General features: G+C 36.7%; 2 protein-coding genes across 7 annotated transcripts in view; one reads left to right on the forward strand and one right to left on the reverse strand.

Moving 5' to 3' along the window:
- The window catches only part of STYX (serine/threonine/tyrosine interacting protein), a 49,784-nt gene extending 46,117 nt beyond the window's left edge, over positions 1-3,667 (forward strand). For both annotated transcript variants that reach the window (XM_047767346.1, XM_047767347.1), the window contains exon 11: positions 27-3,667. In XM_047767346.1, coding sequence (XP_047623302.1) covers positions 27-100 — 74 coding nt within the window. In that variant the 3' untranslated portion in view covers positions 101-3,667. The remainder of the gene's footprint in view (positions 1-26) is intronic.
- A 2,037-nt stretch (positions 3,668-5,704) lies between these two features.
- On the reverse strand, positions 5,705-19,945 carry GNPNAT1 (glucosamine-phosphate N-acetyltransferase 1). 5 transcript variants are annotated; one of them, XM_047767349.1, is made up of 7 exons: positions 19,728-19,943; positions 19,163-19,305; positions 13,240-13,407; positions 11,560-11,622; positions 9,689-9,816; positions 8,481-8,542; positions 5,705-7,192 (listed from the first exon to the last, which is right to left on the reverse strand). In XM_047767349.1, exons 3-7 carry the CDS (start codon positions 13,391-13,393, stop codon positions 7,045-7,047), a joined length of 555 nt encoding a protein of 184 aa, XP_047623305.1. In that variant the 5' UTR covers positions 13,394-13,407; positions 19,163-19,305; positions 19,728-19,943; the 3' UTR covers positions 5,705-7,044. The 5 variants fall into 5 exon arrangements, with proteins under 5 accessions (XP_047623305.1, XP_047623306.1, XP_047623307.1 ...); XM_047767350.1 differs by having other exon boundaries at positions 19,163-19,308; XM_047767351.1 differs by lacking the exon at positions 19,163-19,305 and having other exon boundaries at positions 19,783-19,943.
- Between the last annotated feature and the right edge of the window lie 317 nt (positions 19,946-20,262).

The following is a 20,262-nucleotide window of genomic DNA, read 5'->3' on the forward strand; positions in this document are numbered from 1 at the left end:
TGTTATGTTAATGCAATAACTTTTAGGTAGTTTGAAGAGAACACATGAAGAAGAAGATGATTTTGGAAACATGCAAGTGGCGACTGCGCAGAATGGCTGACTCAAGAGCAACATTTCGAGGATGTGGATTTCTGTTTGGGAAGGAGAAAATACTAGAGACAGTAATAATATTAAGTGGTAAAAACACAAGTAGTTTCTTTCAATTATATGTTGCTTCCAGAATTGTTTCTCTGCAACTTGTTGAGCAACATTTTAAGATATTGGACTTCTGCAATAGATGGTACTGATGGTTTTACCCTTTTTTTTTTTTTTTTTTAATTCTTTACAGTTTTATTATAAACCAAGAATTTTGGACTTGCAAAGAGGTATTACTGCAATAATGCACTTTCATACTTGAAATTTATTTGTATGATATAAAGTTATTACTTTAAACAAAATGCAAGTTAGGGGGGATTTGTTTATAAAATCTGGGTAATTTATAACAAAAGAATTTCCTAAAGTTTGCTAAAAATTCATTTTGTGTTCTACATATTACATTTAAAAAATAATTTTATGGTTCAATTTTATGATGGAGCCTCTTACAGAAACATTAACAAATGCAGGAATCTGTCACATTTCTTTTTTAGTATAATTCAATAGCTTAATTATCCTTTTATTTTTTTAAACTTTTTGATCTCTTAATAATCTTTAAATCATGACATTAGCCAACTGTCCTTACTTTAACATGACCCAAGTATTGCTTCTTTTCCTGTTATCTTCCTAATTTTAATCTATAGAAAAAAATGTAAGGAGCAAAGGGAAATGTTTTGTTTTATAATACCAGATGCTCAAAAACAAGGAGAGTTTTAAACTTTCAAGTGAGTTTCCTTTAGCATTCTTAAAAGCCAAATGTTGTTTTTGTTCTTTTCAAAGTTGTGTAGCCTGTTTTTTCTTTGTCCAAAATGGTTCTAAATAGAATAAACCAATGTAGCACTATTTTTTTCTAAACAAAGCCCAAAAAAGAAAAGTGCCTTGTCTAATTAGAAAAATAAATAAATCCTTATGTGACTTCTAAATTAGTATGTAGAACAGTGAAAAGTTTTGAACATTTTTCTTCTTCTTCCCTTTTTTTAAAAATCATAAATTAGTTCAAACTGAAGGTCTTAAGGCTTGAAGAAATCTTTAGTAAATTATTTGGAATATGAAACATCTACTCTTTCATTTTGTCTTAATGATTCTGTGAGGTTGTTCTGGCTCAGACAGAAGCTCTTCTTTGAGGATGTATTTCTTGGGGAAAAGCGATTATGAAAGATTTTAGTGTATTTAGAAACTAAAATATGGTTTCTAACACTAAATAAATTAGTGTTGTAAACAATTCTTTACATTGAGTTAATCCAAATTTCCCCCATAATTTGCATTAGCAAAGTCACTTTATGGATCCTAAGTTCTCCATGTTTTTATTTATACTTATAAAAATTGTTCTAAGAAAAACATTTTGCTATTTTAAGTATGATGTTGGGAAGGAGAGGAGTGTTTTTAACTTTTATAGTTGATGATTTAGGGTAGCACAAACAAAACTCCTTTGTATCTCACTTTTCTCAGTCCTCTCTTGAGGTGCTTTACTGATGGGAATGATTTCCATACATTCCCTTGGTACCAAGAGGTACTATGCAAGGTAACCTACTACACCAAGTTACCTAACTTTGCTTTCCTTCCTAAGATGTAATGATACAGTAAAGGCTTTTTTATCCAGCATAGCAGGAGAGTGGAAGTGAATCAAAAAACTGCTTTGTTAATTAAGCGTTAATGCCTGTTGACACAGGTGGTATTCCTTTTCTGATTTCCCTTCCCTTCTCCTATTTCACCACCCTAAAAATACTAGATTGTCAATCCCATAGTGGTCTTGTATGCTGTCGTGTGATTAGGTCATTGGGTGTGGTGGTCTAGTATAGTCAAGATTTGCATTGAGTGTTCAGAAATTCCAGTTGGTAAAGTGCCAGATAACACAGCTTTCCTGTATATAGATCACTATTGGATAGGTCAGCAAAGATCTCTTTTGCAAACTAATAATTTATGATGCTTCATCCAGCAAAAACTGCTTAAAAGAATCTTTGTAATAAGTACATTTAGGTTTTAAAAATGAGACAGTTAAGATTTTCTAAGTTAATTTCTTAAATACACATCTCTCCTCCAGTAGTCTGCCCAAGAATATAGGTTTGGTTATTAATTTATGGTTGGTAATTTTCCACTTTTTCTAACCACTGTAATCTTTATGTTGTCACTAAAGTGCCTGCCCAGCACTGTATATTAAAGACCATCTCTCACAAACACTAGGAAAGGACTGTCATCTTGAGTACAAACTAAAATGGACAAAAAGTTTATTCTTTCATATAAGAACACTGCAAATTTATTCTACCTAATGTTCAGCTTGTTCTTCTGGTAGTTCTTCCTAATCTTCTATTTGGTTCCATTTCTGTATTTCTTTTGTTTTCCACTGATGTTTTGTGATGGTTAACTACAGTACATTTAACCAATCATGATTTATTTTCTAGAATATTTGAATAATGTGTAACATAGCACTCAATTTTAAACATTAATCTGGGCACAGAATTTAAAATAGTGCAACAAAGGAAAATTCCTCTATTTTCCATTTTGAAAGTATGAAACTTAAATATGGAAAATATTCAAACTGGAATGGCAGTTTTCTTATTTTCTAATTTTAATTCATTGGTTAATGTTAATTTCTTATCACATGTCTAAGTAGTAGTTACCTTTATTTATATCTACTCTGTGGTGGAAATGTTAAGCTGTGATAGCTTTGCTACCAACTCTCAACCACTTTCAGCACAGAATATTCATTTTGGGAGGATTTTGTGCTTTATCTGAGTTTAAAAGTAGTGTCAGAAAATGTTAAGCATGTCCTTTTAAAGAAAATATAAGGTTTCTAATTGTGTTATTAACCATGATAATTCAAGTGAATTAGAAGTATTTAACTGCAATCTTGAATTATAAAGTTGGGATATATATATATAGTTATATATCAAAATCTCAACTTGATGTAAAGTAAATGAGCAGTTACCTGGCGGATTTTTTTTTTTTTCAAATAACTGTTTAATCCATAATTCCATAACAAACCTAGCTTCACATCAATGTTTATTTTGTTCATTTATCAGTGCTCCAACAAGGAAATGATAGGAAATAGCTGAAAATTGCTGAAAGGTTTTTTTTTTTTTTCTTTTAATTGATTTAGAAAAATAAGTTTCTAGGGTCTTTCAATGCTGGATTCTTTGTCTTATCCATCCATGGCAGCTAAAAAAAAAAAAATCACTCAAAATATTCAGGTTTACATGTTTGCTCTCTCTCATAGGGAGCTGCCATACCTCACAGTTCAAGATGTATTCTATAGATCAGTAACATTGTACTGACATGTAATTGCAATTTACTATGCAGCAAAAATGATTCAAGAAGAAAACCTACAGTGTCTATTTACCTTTGTATAGGCAATTGCTTAAGTCTGCTTTTAACATTTGTACTTGGATAAAATGCTTATGTATGTATAGGAATGTCACAGTGCAAGATGCTGCTAGCTCAGGCACAAAGTATTAAAATTATTTTGTGAAGATTGATGGTTGTATTAAAACTGTTGTGCCATTATACCTCAAAAAGATTGAAAAGCTCATTTATACTGCTTATGCCTCAGAATTTCTTTACTTAGATTGTTGTCTTCTAGATAAAAATAATCCAGTTTTAGTCTCACACAGATTAAGGATGAATGAACATCGAATATTGAGAAGCACACATAAAAATTTTGATTAGTACATGGAATGCCCAAATTTCAGCCCAAGTATATTTTTAACGATTAGTTGAACAAGGTTGGAGTTGAAAGTGAGGGAATTTGTGTTTGAAGGAAAGGTTAAGGCCATCCATCCATAGAATAGCTTCAAGCTTATTAAGGAATACTTCTTGCTTTTAGTTTTCCTGTTGTTAGCCTACCTACATAATATTCTTCACCAAATCTATCGTCATTACGATCACTACACTTTTAGATCCTACTAAAAGGCAAAAAATACTGCTGCATAAACTATGACAAGCCATTGATCATAAAATGCATCCAGATTTCTAAATGTTACAGCATTAAAAAAAATGTGCAGCTTAGACCCAGTGAAAATACAAATATATAAAATACATGGAGCAAAGTAAAAATCACAACTGCCACTTCATTATACCTTTTCAAAATCAAACAATGCTCAAAAATATATATATATTGGGATGTTTTATGCAGTTTTTTCATACTCAAGTTTACGTATAACATGCTTTAGAAAATCATGAATTCCCTGGTGGCTCAGCAGGTTAAGGATCTAGCATTGTCACTGCTGTGGCGTGGGTTCAATCCCTGACCTGGGACTTCCATATGCCACAGAGGCAGCCAAAAGAAATTAAAAAATAATTTTTATGGTAAGTTCCCTTGTGGTTTAGTGGGTTAAGGATCCAGTGTGGTCACAGCTGTGGTGTTGGTTCAAACCCTGGCCCAGGAACTACATGCCATGGGTGCGGCCCCAAAATAAAATATTGTGGTCATCCCTTGGTGGCCCAGCAGATTAAGGATCTGGTGTTGTCACTTTTGTGGAAGGGGTCACTGCTGTGGCAGGGTTTGATCCCTGGCCTTGGAATTTCTGCATGCCATAGGCGTGGCCAAGGAAAACCAATCCGAACAAAAAAAATCAAATTATTCTGGTTAACTAAAGCTAAATACAGTTTCTTCAATGACACAGTTTTTATACACTATAGCTGACCTATAACTATTTCCTATGGGGGGATTTAAGAAAGACCTTAAGAACACTATTTAAAGGTATTTATTGAAATACCAACCTTGTAGATAGTTTTATTTCAAATCGTCCAGTAAAAAGAAGTGTAATAAAGCATTTTTTTGTTTTGTTTTGTTTTTTGTCTTTGTAGCGTCACACCAAGGCGTATGGAGGTTTCCAGGCTAGGGGTTGAATTGGAGCTGTAGCTGCCGGCCTACACCACAGCAGCGCTGGATCTGAGCTGTGTCTACAACCTACACTACAGTTCACGGCAATGCCAGACCTTAACTCACTGAGCAAGGCCAGGGATCAAACCCAAGTCCTCATGTATACTAGTCGGATCCGCTAACCACTGAGCCACAACAGGAACTCCTAATTAAGCATTTAGTTTTGGAGTTCCCGTCATGGCTTAGTGGTTAGCGAATCCGACTAGGAACCACAAAGTTGCGGATCAAACCAGAGCTGCAGCTCCTGGCCACAGCCACCAGCCATGTCATCTGAGCTGCGTCTGTGACCTGCATCACAGCTCATAGCAGTGCTGAATCCTCAACCCACTGAGCAAGGTCAGGGTTTGAACCTGTGTCCTCGTGGATACTAGTTGGGTTCATAAACTGTTTAGCCACAAGGGGAACTCCAGGTTTATTTTTTAAAACATGGGCTTTTAATTACTAGAATGTACCTAATAAAGCTACTGTTACCAAGGTTGTAGGACTCCTGAAAAAGCAAAACTAGCTTTGTTGCTTTTACTAGGGAACAGATCAATGCATCTGCCTAAGTCATCAGCAGATAAGTAGTGTGCTTTCTACTGTTGAAGAATTTCTGTTGTTTTAGAAAGCAAACTAGCTCTACTGCATGGAGGGAAATCTGAAATCTAGTTGAGGTAGGTGTAGCTGAGTCAAAGGGATGAGAAACAGGTGGTCTTTACTTTCTAAGTTCCATTTTATTTTGCTTTGGTTTTTGGCTGTGTCTGCAGCATACAGAAGGTCCCTGGGCCAGTTACTGATCCTGTGTCACAGCTGTAACCACAGCCTCAGTAGTGACAACACTGGATCCTTAACTCTCTGAGCCTTGAGGCAACTCCTCTAAGCTCCTTTCACAAAGAGTACACAAAACTACAATTTTATGAACCATGACTTGAGCAGTTCAATAGACAACTCAAGAAAAACACAGACAACATTAGGGTTCTAACAAAAGACTATTACATGAACAGGTTTAATGTAACATGGAATGCAAAAGATTAGAACCATTAATAAAGTGTCTAATTCTTATTTCAACTTAAAAAATAATTAAAATAAATAAAATCAAACAGGAGTGACCAGAATAATAGTACCATTATAATCACATTAAATAGAAAAGCTTCCATCAACATTTTTAGAATGTAATAAATGTAGTATGATACATTTTAAAATATTCCACTCAATTTTGTAATTTCTTCTTCATAAAAATGTTACTGAGAAGAGAGGCTTCACACACCCATGGGAAGATGAGAAATCAGGTTAGAAATACATAATGTGCCAGAATTTACTAATTTACTGTTAAAAAGTACTTCTTGGATATTTTAAACAAATGAGTAATTATTGTATTTCACATGGTACGAGACAGATGGTACTTTAGCTACACTAGATTTACATCAGCTTTCAGATGTACATTTAAATCGTCACATTTTTTATGTTAATTTTCATTTTACTTCTTTTAAAGGCTGACCAGGTTGTTTGCCAGTATGATATTAAGATTGACAAATGTTGGTCTGTCCTACATTAGTTATAATATATCTAACATCCAATTTCATGTAGTATATGTGAAATGATACAGCCCTAATTGGTATTTAAATATATTTCTTTGAAACAAAAGTATTAATTTTATGAATGTGATAATAAATAGCCTTATTCATTGTATGTTATTTTTAACAAGCAGTACAGATAGCAGACACATAACTCCTTACTACCTATACTCTGACTACTAAGAAATGAAGCCAGACTTTAGAAAAATACAATGCAAGAAAAGATTCAAGTTAAAAATATACTCCTTTGGTTAAAAATCATCCCCTTTATAATATGCATTTGTAATCTAAACTCACAGCATGTCCCACCAGCCCAAAGTAATCTTCTGTCATTATACTTGTGTATTACAATATTTTTCTCAATCCAGTATTTATGGAGGTCACTGAGTTGGCAGCAACAAAATATTTTATACCCCAGGAAGAGAATATATAACCTTGTTGAACTAGCTCCTTTAACAAATGTCTTTTCTTAAAAGATTTCTACTTTAGAAACCTCCTACACATGTAGTTTTCTTCAGATACTGTATATCCAAACTTTTTGTAGAAGCCAACATTTTGTGGTAGACATTCAAGGGTAATCTTATAACAGTTCAGTTTCTTGCTTAGCAAAGTAAGGGTTGATAATAACCTGAAATTAAAAAAAAAAAAAAAGGGAGGCACAGAACATTTGTTAATAAAAATGATTTTTAGTAACAATATGAATATTACATAAAACTTCAAGTTTATATTTGAAATAGGTTTAGATCATGGCCTTTCCCACTATATTCATTTAAATATCCAAATTATAACTGGATAAAATTTGAATCACCCAAACCATTTTATTTTGTCTCAAATATACTTTAGTAATCTCCAGCCCATTAATAAATAGGACAAATACTAAACTCACCCTAAAACCCTTTTAAAAATAGGCTTTAAAATTTTTAACACCAAAGACTGGCATGTTTTAAAAAATTATGGCCAGAATTAATCTTTGTTGTTAAATCTATTGAAACTACTTAAGAATAAGCAACATTCCCATATAAAATAGATAAATAATTACTTTGTTCTTTATTGTTAGATTTGTGAAAGAATGTATCAGGTTAACTCTGAATTGGTCTAATTAATATGAAAGTGGAAACAAAGTAAAAAAGTGTATACATCTTTATAAATTCTTAAGGACTCCAAACCCATTGTAAGAACTGTTTCTAACTGCCTTAGGAGAAAAAACTAGAGACGACCTACAAAAATTTGCCTAAAGGGTTTTCTCATGTTGCATAGATTAAAACATCTTATTCTGAAGATAGAACATCCTCAAGTTACACCATTATGAAAGGTATGATTAAGTTAAGTGAACTAGAAATATTAGAAATTGGTCTGTTTGATTCACTGAGATATAACAAATACTCTGAATAGTGTCTGGCATGTAGCACATGCGTAATATTTGAGTGATTCCTTAAAATTCAGAAAAGATAATGTTAAGTAGCAAGTTCTATTTTATAAAATAGGAAATAAACCTATGAAATTTACATTCGGATAAAATTATAGAGGATTTTGCAGTTAAGGCTATTTCATTACATGGCTCTAAAACTTTCATGACTAAGAACATGTTCTTTGTTTTAAATATGACAGAGAAATGGACAAATTATGACTCACCAAAAGTTTGTTTGCTACTACTATGACAGTACTACTAAGAGTTAATAGCTTTAAGGTGTTGCTATTTCAATAGTATACTTTGAATTTCCAACTTTATGGTAAAAACTATATAAAAATACTACAATTTTCTTCATTAAATTCAGTCTAAGCTATGGAATGAGAATGAGTTCATAATTAATGATGCCTAAAAAGAACTTCAAACAGGAAAACATTTTTTAATAAGTATTTTGCCAAGAAACAGAGTATCTCATTTATGCAGGGTTACCTTGTTTCTGCCTACTTACAATTTGCCAAGCTGCTTTCCTCTGCATTCATCACTAACAACAACATCTTCTACTCTTCCTCTCTGAAAATATTTACATTATTTAAAGGACTAAGCATGTAGTTTTGTTTTTAGCTAAATCAACAAATAACAGTAAGAATTCATTGATAAAAATAAATGTTTTGTAAACCTGAACTTTACAAAATGCAAAAATTTAACTTATTATAGAAGAAATAATACCAAGAGTTAATTTGTGACCTGATATTTTTTGGATATCCTAAACCTTTCCACTCCATTATTATTATTATTATTATTATTATTAACCTCTGGCATATGGTAGTTCCCAGGCTAGGGGCTGAATCAGAGCTACAGCTGCCAGCCTACACCACAGCCACAGCAATGTGGGATCTAAGCTCTGCCTGAGACCTGCACCACAGCTTGCACCAATGCCAGATCCTTAACCCCTGAGCAAGGCCAGGGATCAAACCCACATCCTCATGGATACTAATGGGGTTCGCTTCCACTGACCACAACAGGAACTCCTCCAGTTCCATTATTTTAAAGCAGATCTCAGAATCCACATCATCAAAATGTAGTCTTGTCATGAAAGTACTATATCCATCATCCTACTCCTTGCTTAATAGCAATTTATTGCAGACATCCAAACATACTAATTTCTAATACAGAAACACACCAAATTTCATGACTCACTGAAGACATTCCAAGTGTTTCTATCATATGCTCATGGATTACCTAGATTTTCTTTACCATTTCACATGAGTTATTAGGAATGAAGGGACTACAAGGCATTAGATGTGTCATAATTAGAAGAGAATGCAGTATTCTGAACCCTCTACTACTGGGAAACTGATGGGAATTTGTGTTAATGCAGAATATTCAAAGTATTGTTTTTGAAAAAAAAAATTAGCATTAGAGATTCCAAACATTACTGCCAAATTCCACAGTGTTGACTTGGTTTCTCTATACCAATTCAGACACTACAGAACAATTTTTAGTAAATAATTCATAATTGTTAATAGATCTTCTCATAACTCTCAGAAAACAATGGGAAAATGACTGATTTCTAAGAAGCAAAAATATTCCATTAAATATATAGCTCATTTTACAATAGAAAACAGTGGGAAAATAGATTTGTCTAGTGGAAACAAAGTCAGTTTTGCTAGAAAACAAATGTCCATTTTACTCATGAACATTTATGTGAACACATACCTTAGCACAAGAATGGATGAATTTATGTTCTATTATCAGAGTTGCTGTAGCAACTATCTGTCCTAAAGTCACATCTTCTACAACAGTAACATAATAGTCCCCAGATTTCTTCATGTGCTCAAAAGATTCTGTAGAAATTGGAAAACAGTGTTATGTGGTAGACATTAAACTTTATTAGGTACCAGAAAAATAACAATTAGCTGACTTAATTACTGAATATTTAAAGCTATTTACCACAGTAATTTTCAACTTTGTTTCTAAAGAAAGTATCAATTATTAAAAATGACCCAGTAGTTCAAATATAATCAATCAGTATCAACTGGAGCATAGTCCATATGTTAAAAAAAATCTGACAGTAAAATAAAGACCAATACAACTATTTTAGATGAACAGCACTTACAATACAAATATACATGTTGCCATTTCTGTGACTAATGAATGAATTTCTCTAATGTTGACTCTCAAAAGACATTTATATATAGAAAAAAACTCTGCAAATTTTAACAAGAGAATGTTTATGTGTCTCATTCTATAATTATTAGTCTTTTGGTTTCAAAAATTGACAGTAGTTTTCAATTTTCCCCATCATGATTTCCTTCAATGATGATCTCAAGGGTTTCATGATTACATGACCTGTTTTAGAAATAGAATCATCATTTTTGTTTGATTTGAAAGTACTCTGAAGTAAATTAAAAAAAAGTCTCATTTTCTAGTAATTTTCCCAAAGCCACACTACAAATAGGAACAAAAATGGAATAAATACTTTGCCCTCAAATTGATTTTTAGTACTTACATTGATGAAATTACATGATTTCTCATCTAATCTGATACGTCTACAAAGAAGAAATCAGGAATAAAAACAGCCTAACAGTCTAAACATATTGTTTATTGCCCCAATCTTATTCTAGTAATGGGTCTGGAGAAGGAAGACATAAATTCAATGAAGGAAAAACAATGAGAATCAGAAAATAATGATCTTCATCTTAGGAGCGTCATACAGAGAACAAAATAAAATTACCTATCAAAGGAAATAAACAAATTAGAGAAAACAGGAAGACAGTGTTCAGAGCACTAGATGGAGTCAGGAAGGTTATAGTTCTTTACTAACCAATAACTATCTGTGATCTTGGGTAAGTCATTGGACCTAACTCTAGAGAGTTCCATTCTTTCACATGTGTAAAAAGTGAGGGATGAATTAAAAGATATCTGCCAACGCTAAAATTCAATATGAGTAAAGCAAGAAATAAATGTATCCTACATTTTTGATTAGGTGATGAAATTTCAGTGAAATAACCTAACCACATGAAAGGAAAATACTACAATAAAAAACAATCTCTAGAGCTGCTACCCAGGTTCTATGCTACAGTAATTAACGTAACAGTAGCCAGGTACAAGAGTTCCTGTTGTGGCTCAGCAATAATGAACCCGACCAGTATCTATGAGGATGCGAGTTTTCAATCCCTGGCCTCATTCAGTGGGTTAAGGATCAGGCATTACCACAAGCTGTGGTGTAGGTCACAGACGTGGCTTGGATCTGGCATTGCTGTGGCTGTGGTGTAGGCCGGCAGCTGCAGCTCCAAGTTGACCCCTAGCTCAGGAACTTCATATGCCACGGTGCAGCCCTAAAAAACCAAAAAACAAACAAACAAAAAAAACTAGCCACATATTTTGTAAAACATGGTAGTTGCTACATTTAGATTTCAGAATAGTTTAGCTGCACTAAACATTTAAATAAAAAAATAGCTTATTTATTATTTGAATAATTTCCAGCTAGTTGAACAAAAACACAGACAATGAACAGAGCTGTAAACAAAAATAAAATCTTTCCCCTTATTTCTTTTCATTCAGGAAAAATAGGCTGTATTACTTACTCATAAATTGTTCCGGGTTAACAACTCCAGTCTCTGTCAGCTGACCTAGTACCTTAAAAAAACCTAGTTTTGAAAAAGAGATTTCAAGTTGTGAGAAGAGCAAATGAAATATATTTCAAAAGAAGCAGTATGTCAAGCTGGTGGGATTAATGGCAGTTTTTTCAAAATTTTATGCACTGACCATTTAAAATTGGTATTTTAAAGATTAAATGAAACCCATTATTCCTTTCTATAATCACTACATAAAACAAGAAGTTTTCCAATGTTTTTGCCTGCATGAGATTTTTGAAATAGTACTGACCTTACTTTAATACTCAATATTTACAGAACCAGCATGTACAGTTTTCAATGTAATCTGCATTAGATTCAGTACATGGGATGCCAAGTTTTCCCAAATATGTGCCTTGGTTTTACTTAAAAATACAAGATTCTCACTCTGAACAAATATATTATTTGTAAAATAAAAGATAACATTGTTAAATTTTTTTTTTCGGCCACAGCATGCAGCGGCTTGAAGTGGATCTTAGTTCCCAGACCAGGAATTGAACCTGGGTTGCAGCAGTGAAGGTGCCTAATCCTAACTACTAGACCACCAGGCAACTCCCAACAGCACATTTTAGAACTTCGAGGTTTTTTTTTTTTTTTTATCTTTTTGTCTTTTTAGGGCTGCACCCACAGCATATGGAGGTTCCCAGGCTAGGGGTCTAATCAGAGCTGTAGCAGCCGGCCTACGCCAGAGCCACAGCAGCGTGGGACCTGAGCCCCACCTGCAACCTACACCAAAGATTGTGGCAACGCCAGATCCTTAACCCACTGAGCAAGGCCAGGGATGGAACCCACGTCCTCATGGATGCTAGTCGGGTTCGCTAACTGCTGAGCCATGACGAGAACTCCTAGAACTTTGAGAATCTTAACTTCTATATACTCAGTAATTAATTTGACCAAAATAGTTTCTTCAGATTTCTTACCAAAAAGAAAACTGTAAAAAGTTGATTTTTGACTCCTGAAATTTAAGGAAATCATTTTGGAGAATGTGATGTTAAAAAAATACATATAGACAACACTTTTTGCAACTTACGCAAGATAAATTATCTCCATCCACATTCCCCATCTCGCTTCTTAAAGAAAATTCTTCCTTATGTGTCACTCACACATGATAATTTTCCCTTTTTGGCTTTTTTTTTTTTTTGGTCTTTTCTAGGGCTGGACCTGTGGCGCATGGAGGTTCCCAGGTTAGGCGTCTAATCGGAGCTGTAGCTGCCAGCCTACGTCAGAGCCACAGCAACACGGGATCCGAGCTGCGTCCATGACCAACACCACAGCACATGGCAACGCCAGATCCTCAACCCACTGAGCGAGGCCAGGGATTGAAACTGCAACCTCATGGTTCCTGGTAGGATTCCTTAACCACTGAGCCATGATAGGAACTCCTTTTTGGTTTCTTAATTAGGAAGGAGTACTACTGTACTTAAGTCATTTGAAATACTTCAGAGTAATATCTGGTTTTAACCATGAAATGTACACAATGGAACTGAGTTCTCAGCCACTTCAAAAATTAAGCATAAAAAATAATATACAAGTCAAATAGTATTTTTAAAAGTTATCAGACTCATGTTTATGGAGAAAACAGAATGCTATTTGTAAGTCTAATCAGAATTTGTAAACTAAGTAAGTCCATACCTCTATTTAAATCAGCAGTACAAAGAGGCCTCAAAACCAAACCTTCTCCAGGATGTGTTGGGGAAATGGCTGGAGAAAATGTAGCTGTATTCTGACTCCAGTCCACTTCTTTGAGTAGACTTGGGTCAAAGAGAGGAGTTTCATCAGGTTTCATCGTTGCAGTAAGGTCTAAAATAAAAATTTGAATGTTAAAGCATTTTTAATAGAAGGAAAATTGTTATGATTGGCAAGAATGTCAATTTGTTAAAAAAAATTAATACAACTAGAAAAATTCTTTAACAGGTAGGCAAGATTTTATTTTAGCCTATCCTGAATCTAAAAATCAAATGCCACAGTTACAGATATATAGAAAATTCACAAATTCTATCAGACAGTAAATGAGTGACTAAATTTAGAAGTTTTAAACTTTAAAACTCCATTTTCTTTTTTTTTTGTTTTTTGTTTGTTTTTTTGCCTTTTTTAGGGCCGCTTCTGCTGCATATGGAGGTTCCCAGGCTAGGGGTCTAATCGGAGCTGTAGCCACCGGCCTACACCAGAGCCACAGCAACGTGGGATCCAAGCCGAGTCTGCAACCTACACCACAGCTCAGGGCAACGCCGGATCCTTAAGCCACTGAGCAAGGCCAGGGATCGAACCCGCAACCTCATGGTTTCCCTAGTCTGATTCGTTAACCACTGCGCCACGACGGGAACTCCAAAACTCCATTTTCTAATAGGACTTGTAAAAATTTTCTTCCTATGGTTCACTGTAGTGCTGTAAATAGCTGACTTTTCATGCGCTCTTAGTTTTTTTTTTTTTTCTTACATTATTGGACTTTATTGTTAGGCTAAGGAATAATGTGATACTAAGGTAGACTTATCAGGCATGTAACTTTTCTTTAATATGAACCATGAACAGAAGATTCTCTGCATTCACTAGAATATATGGTCTCAGCTATGACAGAATCACATTTAAGAGTATCTACTGGATTTTGTTTTTACAGCAGTTTTTCTAAAAACGGTAAGTTTCTTTTTCTTTTTTTTGTCTTTTTGTCTTTTTTGTTGTTGTTGTTGCTATTTCTTGGGCCGCTCCCGCGGCATATGGAGGTTCCCAGGCTAGGGGTTGAATCGGAGCTGTAGTCACCGGCCTACGCCAGAGCCACAGCAACGCGGGATCCGAGTCTGCAAACTACACCACAGCTCACGGCAACGCCGGATCGTTAACCCACTGAGCAAGGGCAGGGACCGAACCCGCAACCTCATGGTTCCTAGTCGGATTCGTTAACCACTGCGCCACGACGGGAACTCCATAAAAAATCGGTAAGTTTCTTAGCTGCATCTAAACAAGAATTGCCAGTGTTTTCCATGCTATTGGAAAATGATCAGTTACGGTATTTTTCTCTTTTGTCAAAAATGGTCAAGTTCTTACTAGGTGTGGTCTAATAAAACAGACTAAATAAAAGATACAATGATAGAAAAACATAAAAGCATAAAAACAGGTCAGGGTTGGGGGGGGCGGTGTGGGCACACTTCTGCAGGACAGAGTTGCTAGAAGAAACAGTCTTCCCAACATTATGAGGAGACTTTACAGGCAACTCCAAACTTTCATTTCTAAGCACATAGCCAGTTAAAGAAATCCCAGTTGACCCTTGAACAGCACAGGCATTGAGGGTGCCCACCCTCCACACAGTCAAAAATGTGAAGTAAAAAATCCGGTGTAACTACAGTCAGACCCCTGTTTATCCACAGTTCTGTTAAATATGTGGATTCAACCAACCTTGGGTTGTGTAGTACTGCAGTGATCCTCACAGTTCAAACCTAGATTGTTAAGGGTCAACTGCATTCTATTTGATACCTTCCTCTAATTTTTCTTTGAAACAGAATTTAGAAGATATATATCCATAACACACTACCATAAAATAAAGAAATATATGAAAAATTAAAGGCCACTTAATAACAGAGCAATTTCCTCAATAACCCAACTCCCAAATGTACCCTATTTTATGTCACAACATGCTTAAGGGGAACTATCCTTTACTTTTCCTTAAACAGAACAATTTCCTCAATAACCAACTCCCAAATGTACCCTATTTTATAAGTCACAACATGCTTAAGGGGAACTATCCTTTACTTTCCTTTAAAGATTAAACTGCCTATATAACCCAATATAACTATATAGGTAATGCTGCAGTATAGCATGGGATTCGGGAAGGTAGTGTGGGGTATGACATAGAAGTTAACATTTGTTCAGGACTTACTACCCAGGCATTGTTCAAAGAACTTTACACATTACTAATTCATTACTGTAACAATCCTCCAGGGTAGGGATGATTATTATCTCTATTTTAACAGATGAGGAAATGCATGCGTAAAGAAACCTGCCCAAGGGACACAAAATTTAGTGAGCCAGGATTGAAATGTAGGCATGGAAACAGCATGGTGATCAAATGTCAAACTTGTGATCCTGGCTAAGGAAGTTAAAGTGAGAATCTGTTTCCTCATTTATCAAATGTAGGTGAAATTACTGGAAGGAAGAAATGAATTACTGAATACAAGCACCTAACAGTGTCTGACACACTGCAGGTGCTTGACAAGATATACTGTAGTTAGCAACTCATTTAAGATTCATTTTTATAAATTTTTGTTAACTTTCATGAGTCAGGCACTGTACTGGGTACAGGGGCTACAAAAAGGTTATTATGTTTATGTTAAACTGAAAGTTAGCATTCTAGAAAGGAAAAACGGAACTTAAAAAATAATGGTTTATTACGTAGAATGTCCAGAGGTTTGTTTTCTTTCCCTCAAAAAAGGACTCATTGGAGTTCCCGTCATGGCGCAGTGGTTAACGAATCCGACTAGGAACCATGAGGTTGCGGGTTCGGTCCCTGCCCTTGCTCAATGGGTTAATGATCCGGCGTTGCCGTGAGCTGTGGTGTAGGTTGCAGACGCGGCTCGGATCCCGCGTTGCTGTGGCTCTGGCGTAGGCTGGCAGCTGCAGCTCCGATTGGACCCCTAGCCTGGGAATCTCCATATGCCGCGGGAGCGGCCCAAAGAAATAGCAAAAAGACAAAAAAAAAAAGACAAAAAAAAAGGACTCAGATCATGTTATGTTATAAACACTATGCCTGTTTCTAAGAACATAGAGGAAAGGAAATAAATTGTGATGATTAAAACAATCCATTCAGATTAAATTTAATAAACTTATAGTCCATTTGTATAGATTAATTTTAGTGCCTGCACTTTAGCGTTTGTCCCTGATAAATTGAGTCCCTGAGGATTTTGGGAAAGATAGGTAACAGCATTTTTTTTTTCAGATATATGCAGATAAACAGCTTAAATTTACTTATCAATAAGGTAAAATATGCACATTAACTGCAGAAGTCAGAAAGTATTAAAAATTTATGCTTCTCAAGGCAATACACCATTTAAACATTTTCATGTTCATGCTATTTAACATACAATTACAACTATAAAGTTTAAAGAAAGCTCAAAAAGTAATTGAGATGTACATTAAGATAATTAAAAGTTAACCAGAAAGTTAAAAGTCTTTTTCTTATAAAGTCACCTGAGTTTACAATGAAATGTGCCTAATAATATTTGAGAGGGGAGAGGTACATAGGAGAATTAGGATTATGAAGCCTTTAATAATGAATTTTCAGCAGTGAATACTAATATTTTCCTGTGCTTTTCTTTAACCAGATGGTCCTATTTCATGAATGATTGTAAACATAAATGACTCTGGCTAATATTTATTAGAATGAAAATACAATGAAAGATCTATCATTATTACCCCTATTTTATAGCCTAGAAAGCAGGCACAGTAACTTACTCAAGACAACAGAGCCAATAAGGAATAGGGAGGGCTCACAAGCAGGCAGCAGGGCCAGCTTCAAGGGCCCTGGACTGTGCAGCTGCACATGGCCCCAGACTTGGTTAATTCTCTGCTGTCACTGTCTTGAAATTCTTAATAATTTTTAAACAGAGTCCTGTATTTTCATTTTTCATGGGATGCCACAAATTTTGCAGCCATTTTTGCATGACTCCAGGCTCTGAAACTCTTTAGTATTGAAGATGCAGTAGTGAAGGTGAATTCTCTACTGTATAAGAGTTAAATTCAGTCAAAGCAGCACTTAACCTATATTTGGAAAATAAGAATTTCAGGCTTGTCAAAAATACTTAAAGCATTCTGGATAGACATAAGAGTCGATATTCTTATGTCAATCAGAAATTAGTATCAAAATGCTTATATGAGTTATTTTACAAAACACAGCCATACTTCAGGTTACCTTCTTTTATCTTACTCTGTCCCCATATACTAAAATTCTGCTAGTGCCCAATTAATATGCCGGACAAGTTAAAACATGATTTGAGGAGTTCCCGTTGTGGCGCAGCGGTTAACGAATCCGACTAGGAACCATGAGGTTGTGGGTTCCATCCCTGCCCTTGCTCAGTGGGTCAAGGTTCCGGCGTTGCCGTAAGCTGTGGTGTAGGTCGCAGACGCGGCTGGATCCTGCGTTGCTGTGGCTCTGGCGTAGGCTGGCGGCTACAGCTCCGATTAGACCCCTAGCCCGGGAACCTCCATATGCCACAGGAGCGGTTCAAGAAATGGCAAAAAGACAAAAACAAAAACAAAAAACATGATTTGATAATAAATTTCAAAAGATTTTAAAAAAGAGCAAAAGAGGTAGATTTACTTGGTTTACAAAAGAAATAATTTTCAGCATCTTAGAGTGCCCCTAGGTACCACAAAACTGGGAAATTTCAATAAATAGAACTGTATAATTGTTTGAAGCTGAATCTCAGTATTATCATTGGGGTCTTATTTCGAAGATTTTTGATAATTTTCAAAAGTAAACCCTAACCTATAAGTATTTCTCAAGAACCTTTCCTGTTTAACCACTAAGTTAGCATGCATTTAAAGGCCCGTATATGCCTAACCTTAGCTCAATAAATGCCTAGTGAATGAATAATGAATGGTGTAACACTTATCTGGAGGTCACATTTCAGAAAATCTAGAAGATTCCCAAACTGCCACAAGTAATATCACAAAAACCATACATCAAATTCATTTTTACTAAGATCAGCTCAGGTTTTCAGTCAGTTGAACATTCTTTGGAAGCAATTGCAACATTGGTTTCTCAGTCTCTACAGGACACTAGAATATACACATAGGGAGGAGCTGTTGCTAGAAACAACCAAATGAGAGCAACAAGTTATAGATACTGGGAATGAAGATTTCAAAAGTTGACACAAAAATTTAAAAAACAATCTGAGGTCAAATCTAAACTGCCTTTAGATATCTCAAGAGCTCTTGAGGGCATCGCTGTACTCCTTCAGTATAGGGTTAAAGCAGGCAAGGGGCCCTCTTGCTGCGTGAGACTGCGGTTCCTCGACATACATTTTATAACAATTTCAATAATTTGATTAAATTCTGAATCTAAAGAACACCCTATTCGCTGATCATTTTGATAGGTCTGGCTATATTTATTACATAGCTATATTTATTACACTTAAGGTGAGAATTTTCAAAAGTATTTTCTGATAGTTTATCTGACCTCTGTAATAGAGGCATTATTCTCAGTCTACCCTGGAGCAAGCTGGAGCACGTGGAGCTTTCAGGACTTAACTCCAAGGTAACAGCCAATGAGTGAATTGGGACTAAATCTTCTGCTGTGGTTCCCCCACCTTGAGCTCTGCAAACACCATACTCAGTAGAAGCCAATCTTTACATCATCGTGCCAGACAGGTAGCTGTCTCCTCTATTCTAAAAAATGTCAATGAATCCTGCCTAATGAAACTGATCAAAATGATTTCTTGAGATTCCCTTCTAAGATTCACTCACGAGTGTATATCCTAATAAGACTAGAATTGCCTTTCAATTTTGTGTGAAATTTTAAGAGTTCAATTTACATTAACATTACATCCCATAACAGAAATCACCGTACTCAGTGTTCCTAGGGGTAGAAGTCGCGGGAAGAGACAAAGGATGTCGGTCTTTCGCACATTGAAAACCCCAACTTAGTCAGCCCAGGAGGTGTTCTTCGGATCCGAATCATGTCCTCAAGTGGCTCCTGACCGCTGTGGGGTGCTCCTCGAAAAGGAAAAGGGGGCCCCAGGCGTTCGTGCCCACTCAAAACCGAAGGCGACAGAGACTGTGAATAGCTGTCACAATCCTCCATGCTAAAGAGTTTAGACCCAAGTCTCCGTTCTTGCCCTACCAAGGGCCACCCCCTGCATGGCCGGACCACTGGCCATCATCCCTAACCTGTTCCAGGCGTGTGTCCGCTGAACTTGCTCTAAACTACCCTCTACGCCCCCATGTACACCCAGCTGGCGAAGATCAATGCCCAGCTCCTCGAACGGAACCTCCCCGAGCCCTAGCCCAGGCCTAGCTCGCCTCGCTTGGGGAAGCAGTCCCACCTGTTTGATAAATCTGAAGGCAGGCCCACGACGGCACCCAGGGCATCCAGCCCGGCCCCGCTCCCTCTCCCCGACCCCCAGCCCCCTCACCCGTAGAGGGCCGCAGTTGGCGCTCCTCTCCAGGCCTTGTCGAACTCTCACCCACCCGGGTATACAGCACTGGATCCGGATCCGGCTTCAGCGCCAGCCCCACCTCCTCTACCTCCCGCGCGCGCTACAGTCGCTTGCTCAGCCGCCACGGCGCGAGCAGCAGCCGGGACGTGGCAGCACCACCGCCTCCAGCCCGCCCCTGCCCGCTGACGCAGGGCAGCGCGCAGGCCAGCGGAGGCGACGGCGGGCGGGGCCAGGGGCGAAACCCGAGGGCGGGGGCGGGGCCTGTGGCGGCGTCAGCACATGGGGCGGCAGCGAAGACGTTCCCGGGGCTCCGCCCGGCGCGCGCGCCGGGCACGAATCCAGAGCTCACTCGTTCCTACTCCGCGCTCCCTAAGGCTTTTCCCACGGCCTCAGCGTCTTGGCTTTTATGGAAATAATTTTGCCTCGGAGTCAGCTAAGCACTGTAAGTGGTGACTAGTGTGGGCTGCTTTGATTCTTAGAGGCCAGAGGCTCGGCCCCTTGCCCTCTGCAT

Source organism: Phacochoerus africanus, chromosome 2, assembly GCF_016906955.1.
Source record: "Phacochoerus africanus isolate WHEZ1 chromosome 2, ROS_Pafr_v1, whole genome shotgun sequence".
In the NCBI taxonomy this organism is placed as follows: Eukaryota; Metazoa; Chordata; class Mammalia; order Artiodactyla; family Suidae; genus Phacochoerus; species Phacochoerus africanus.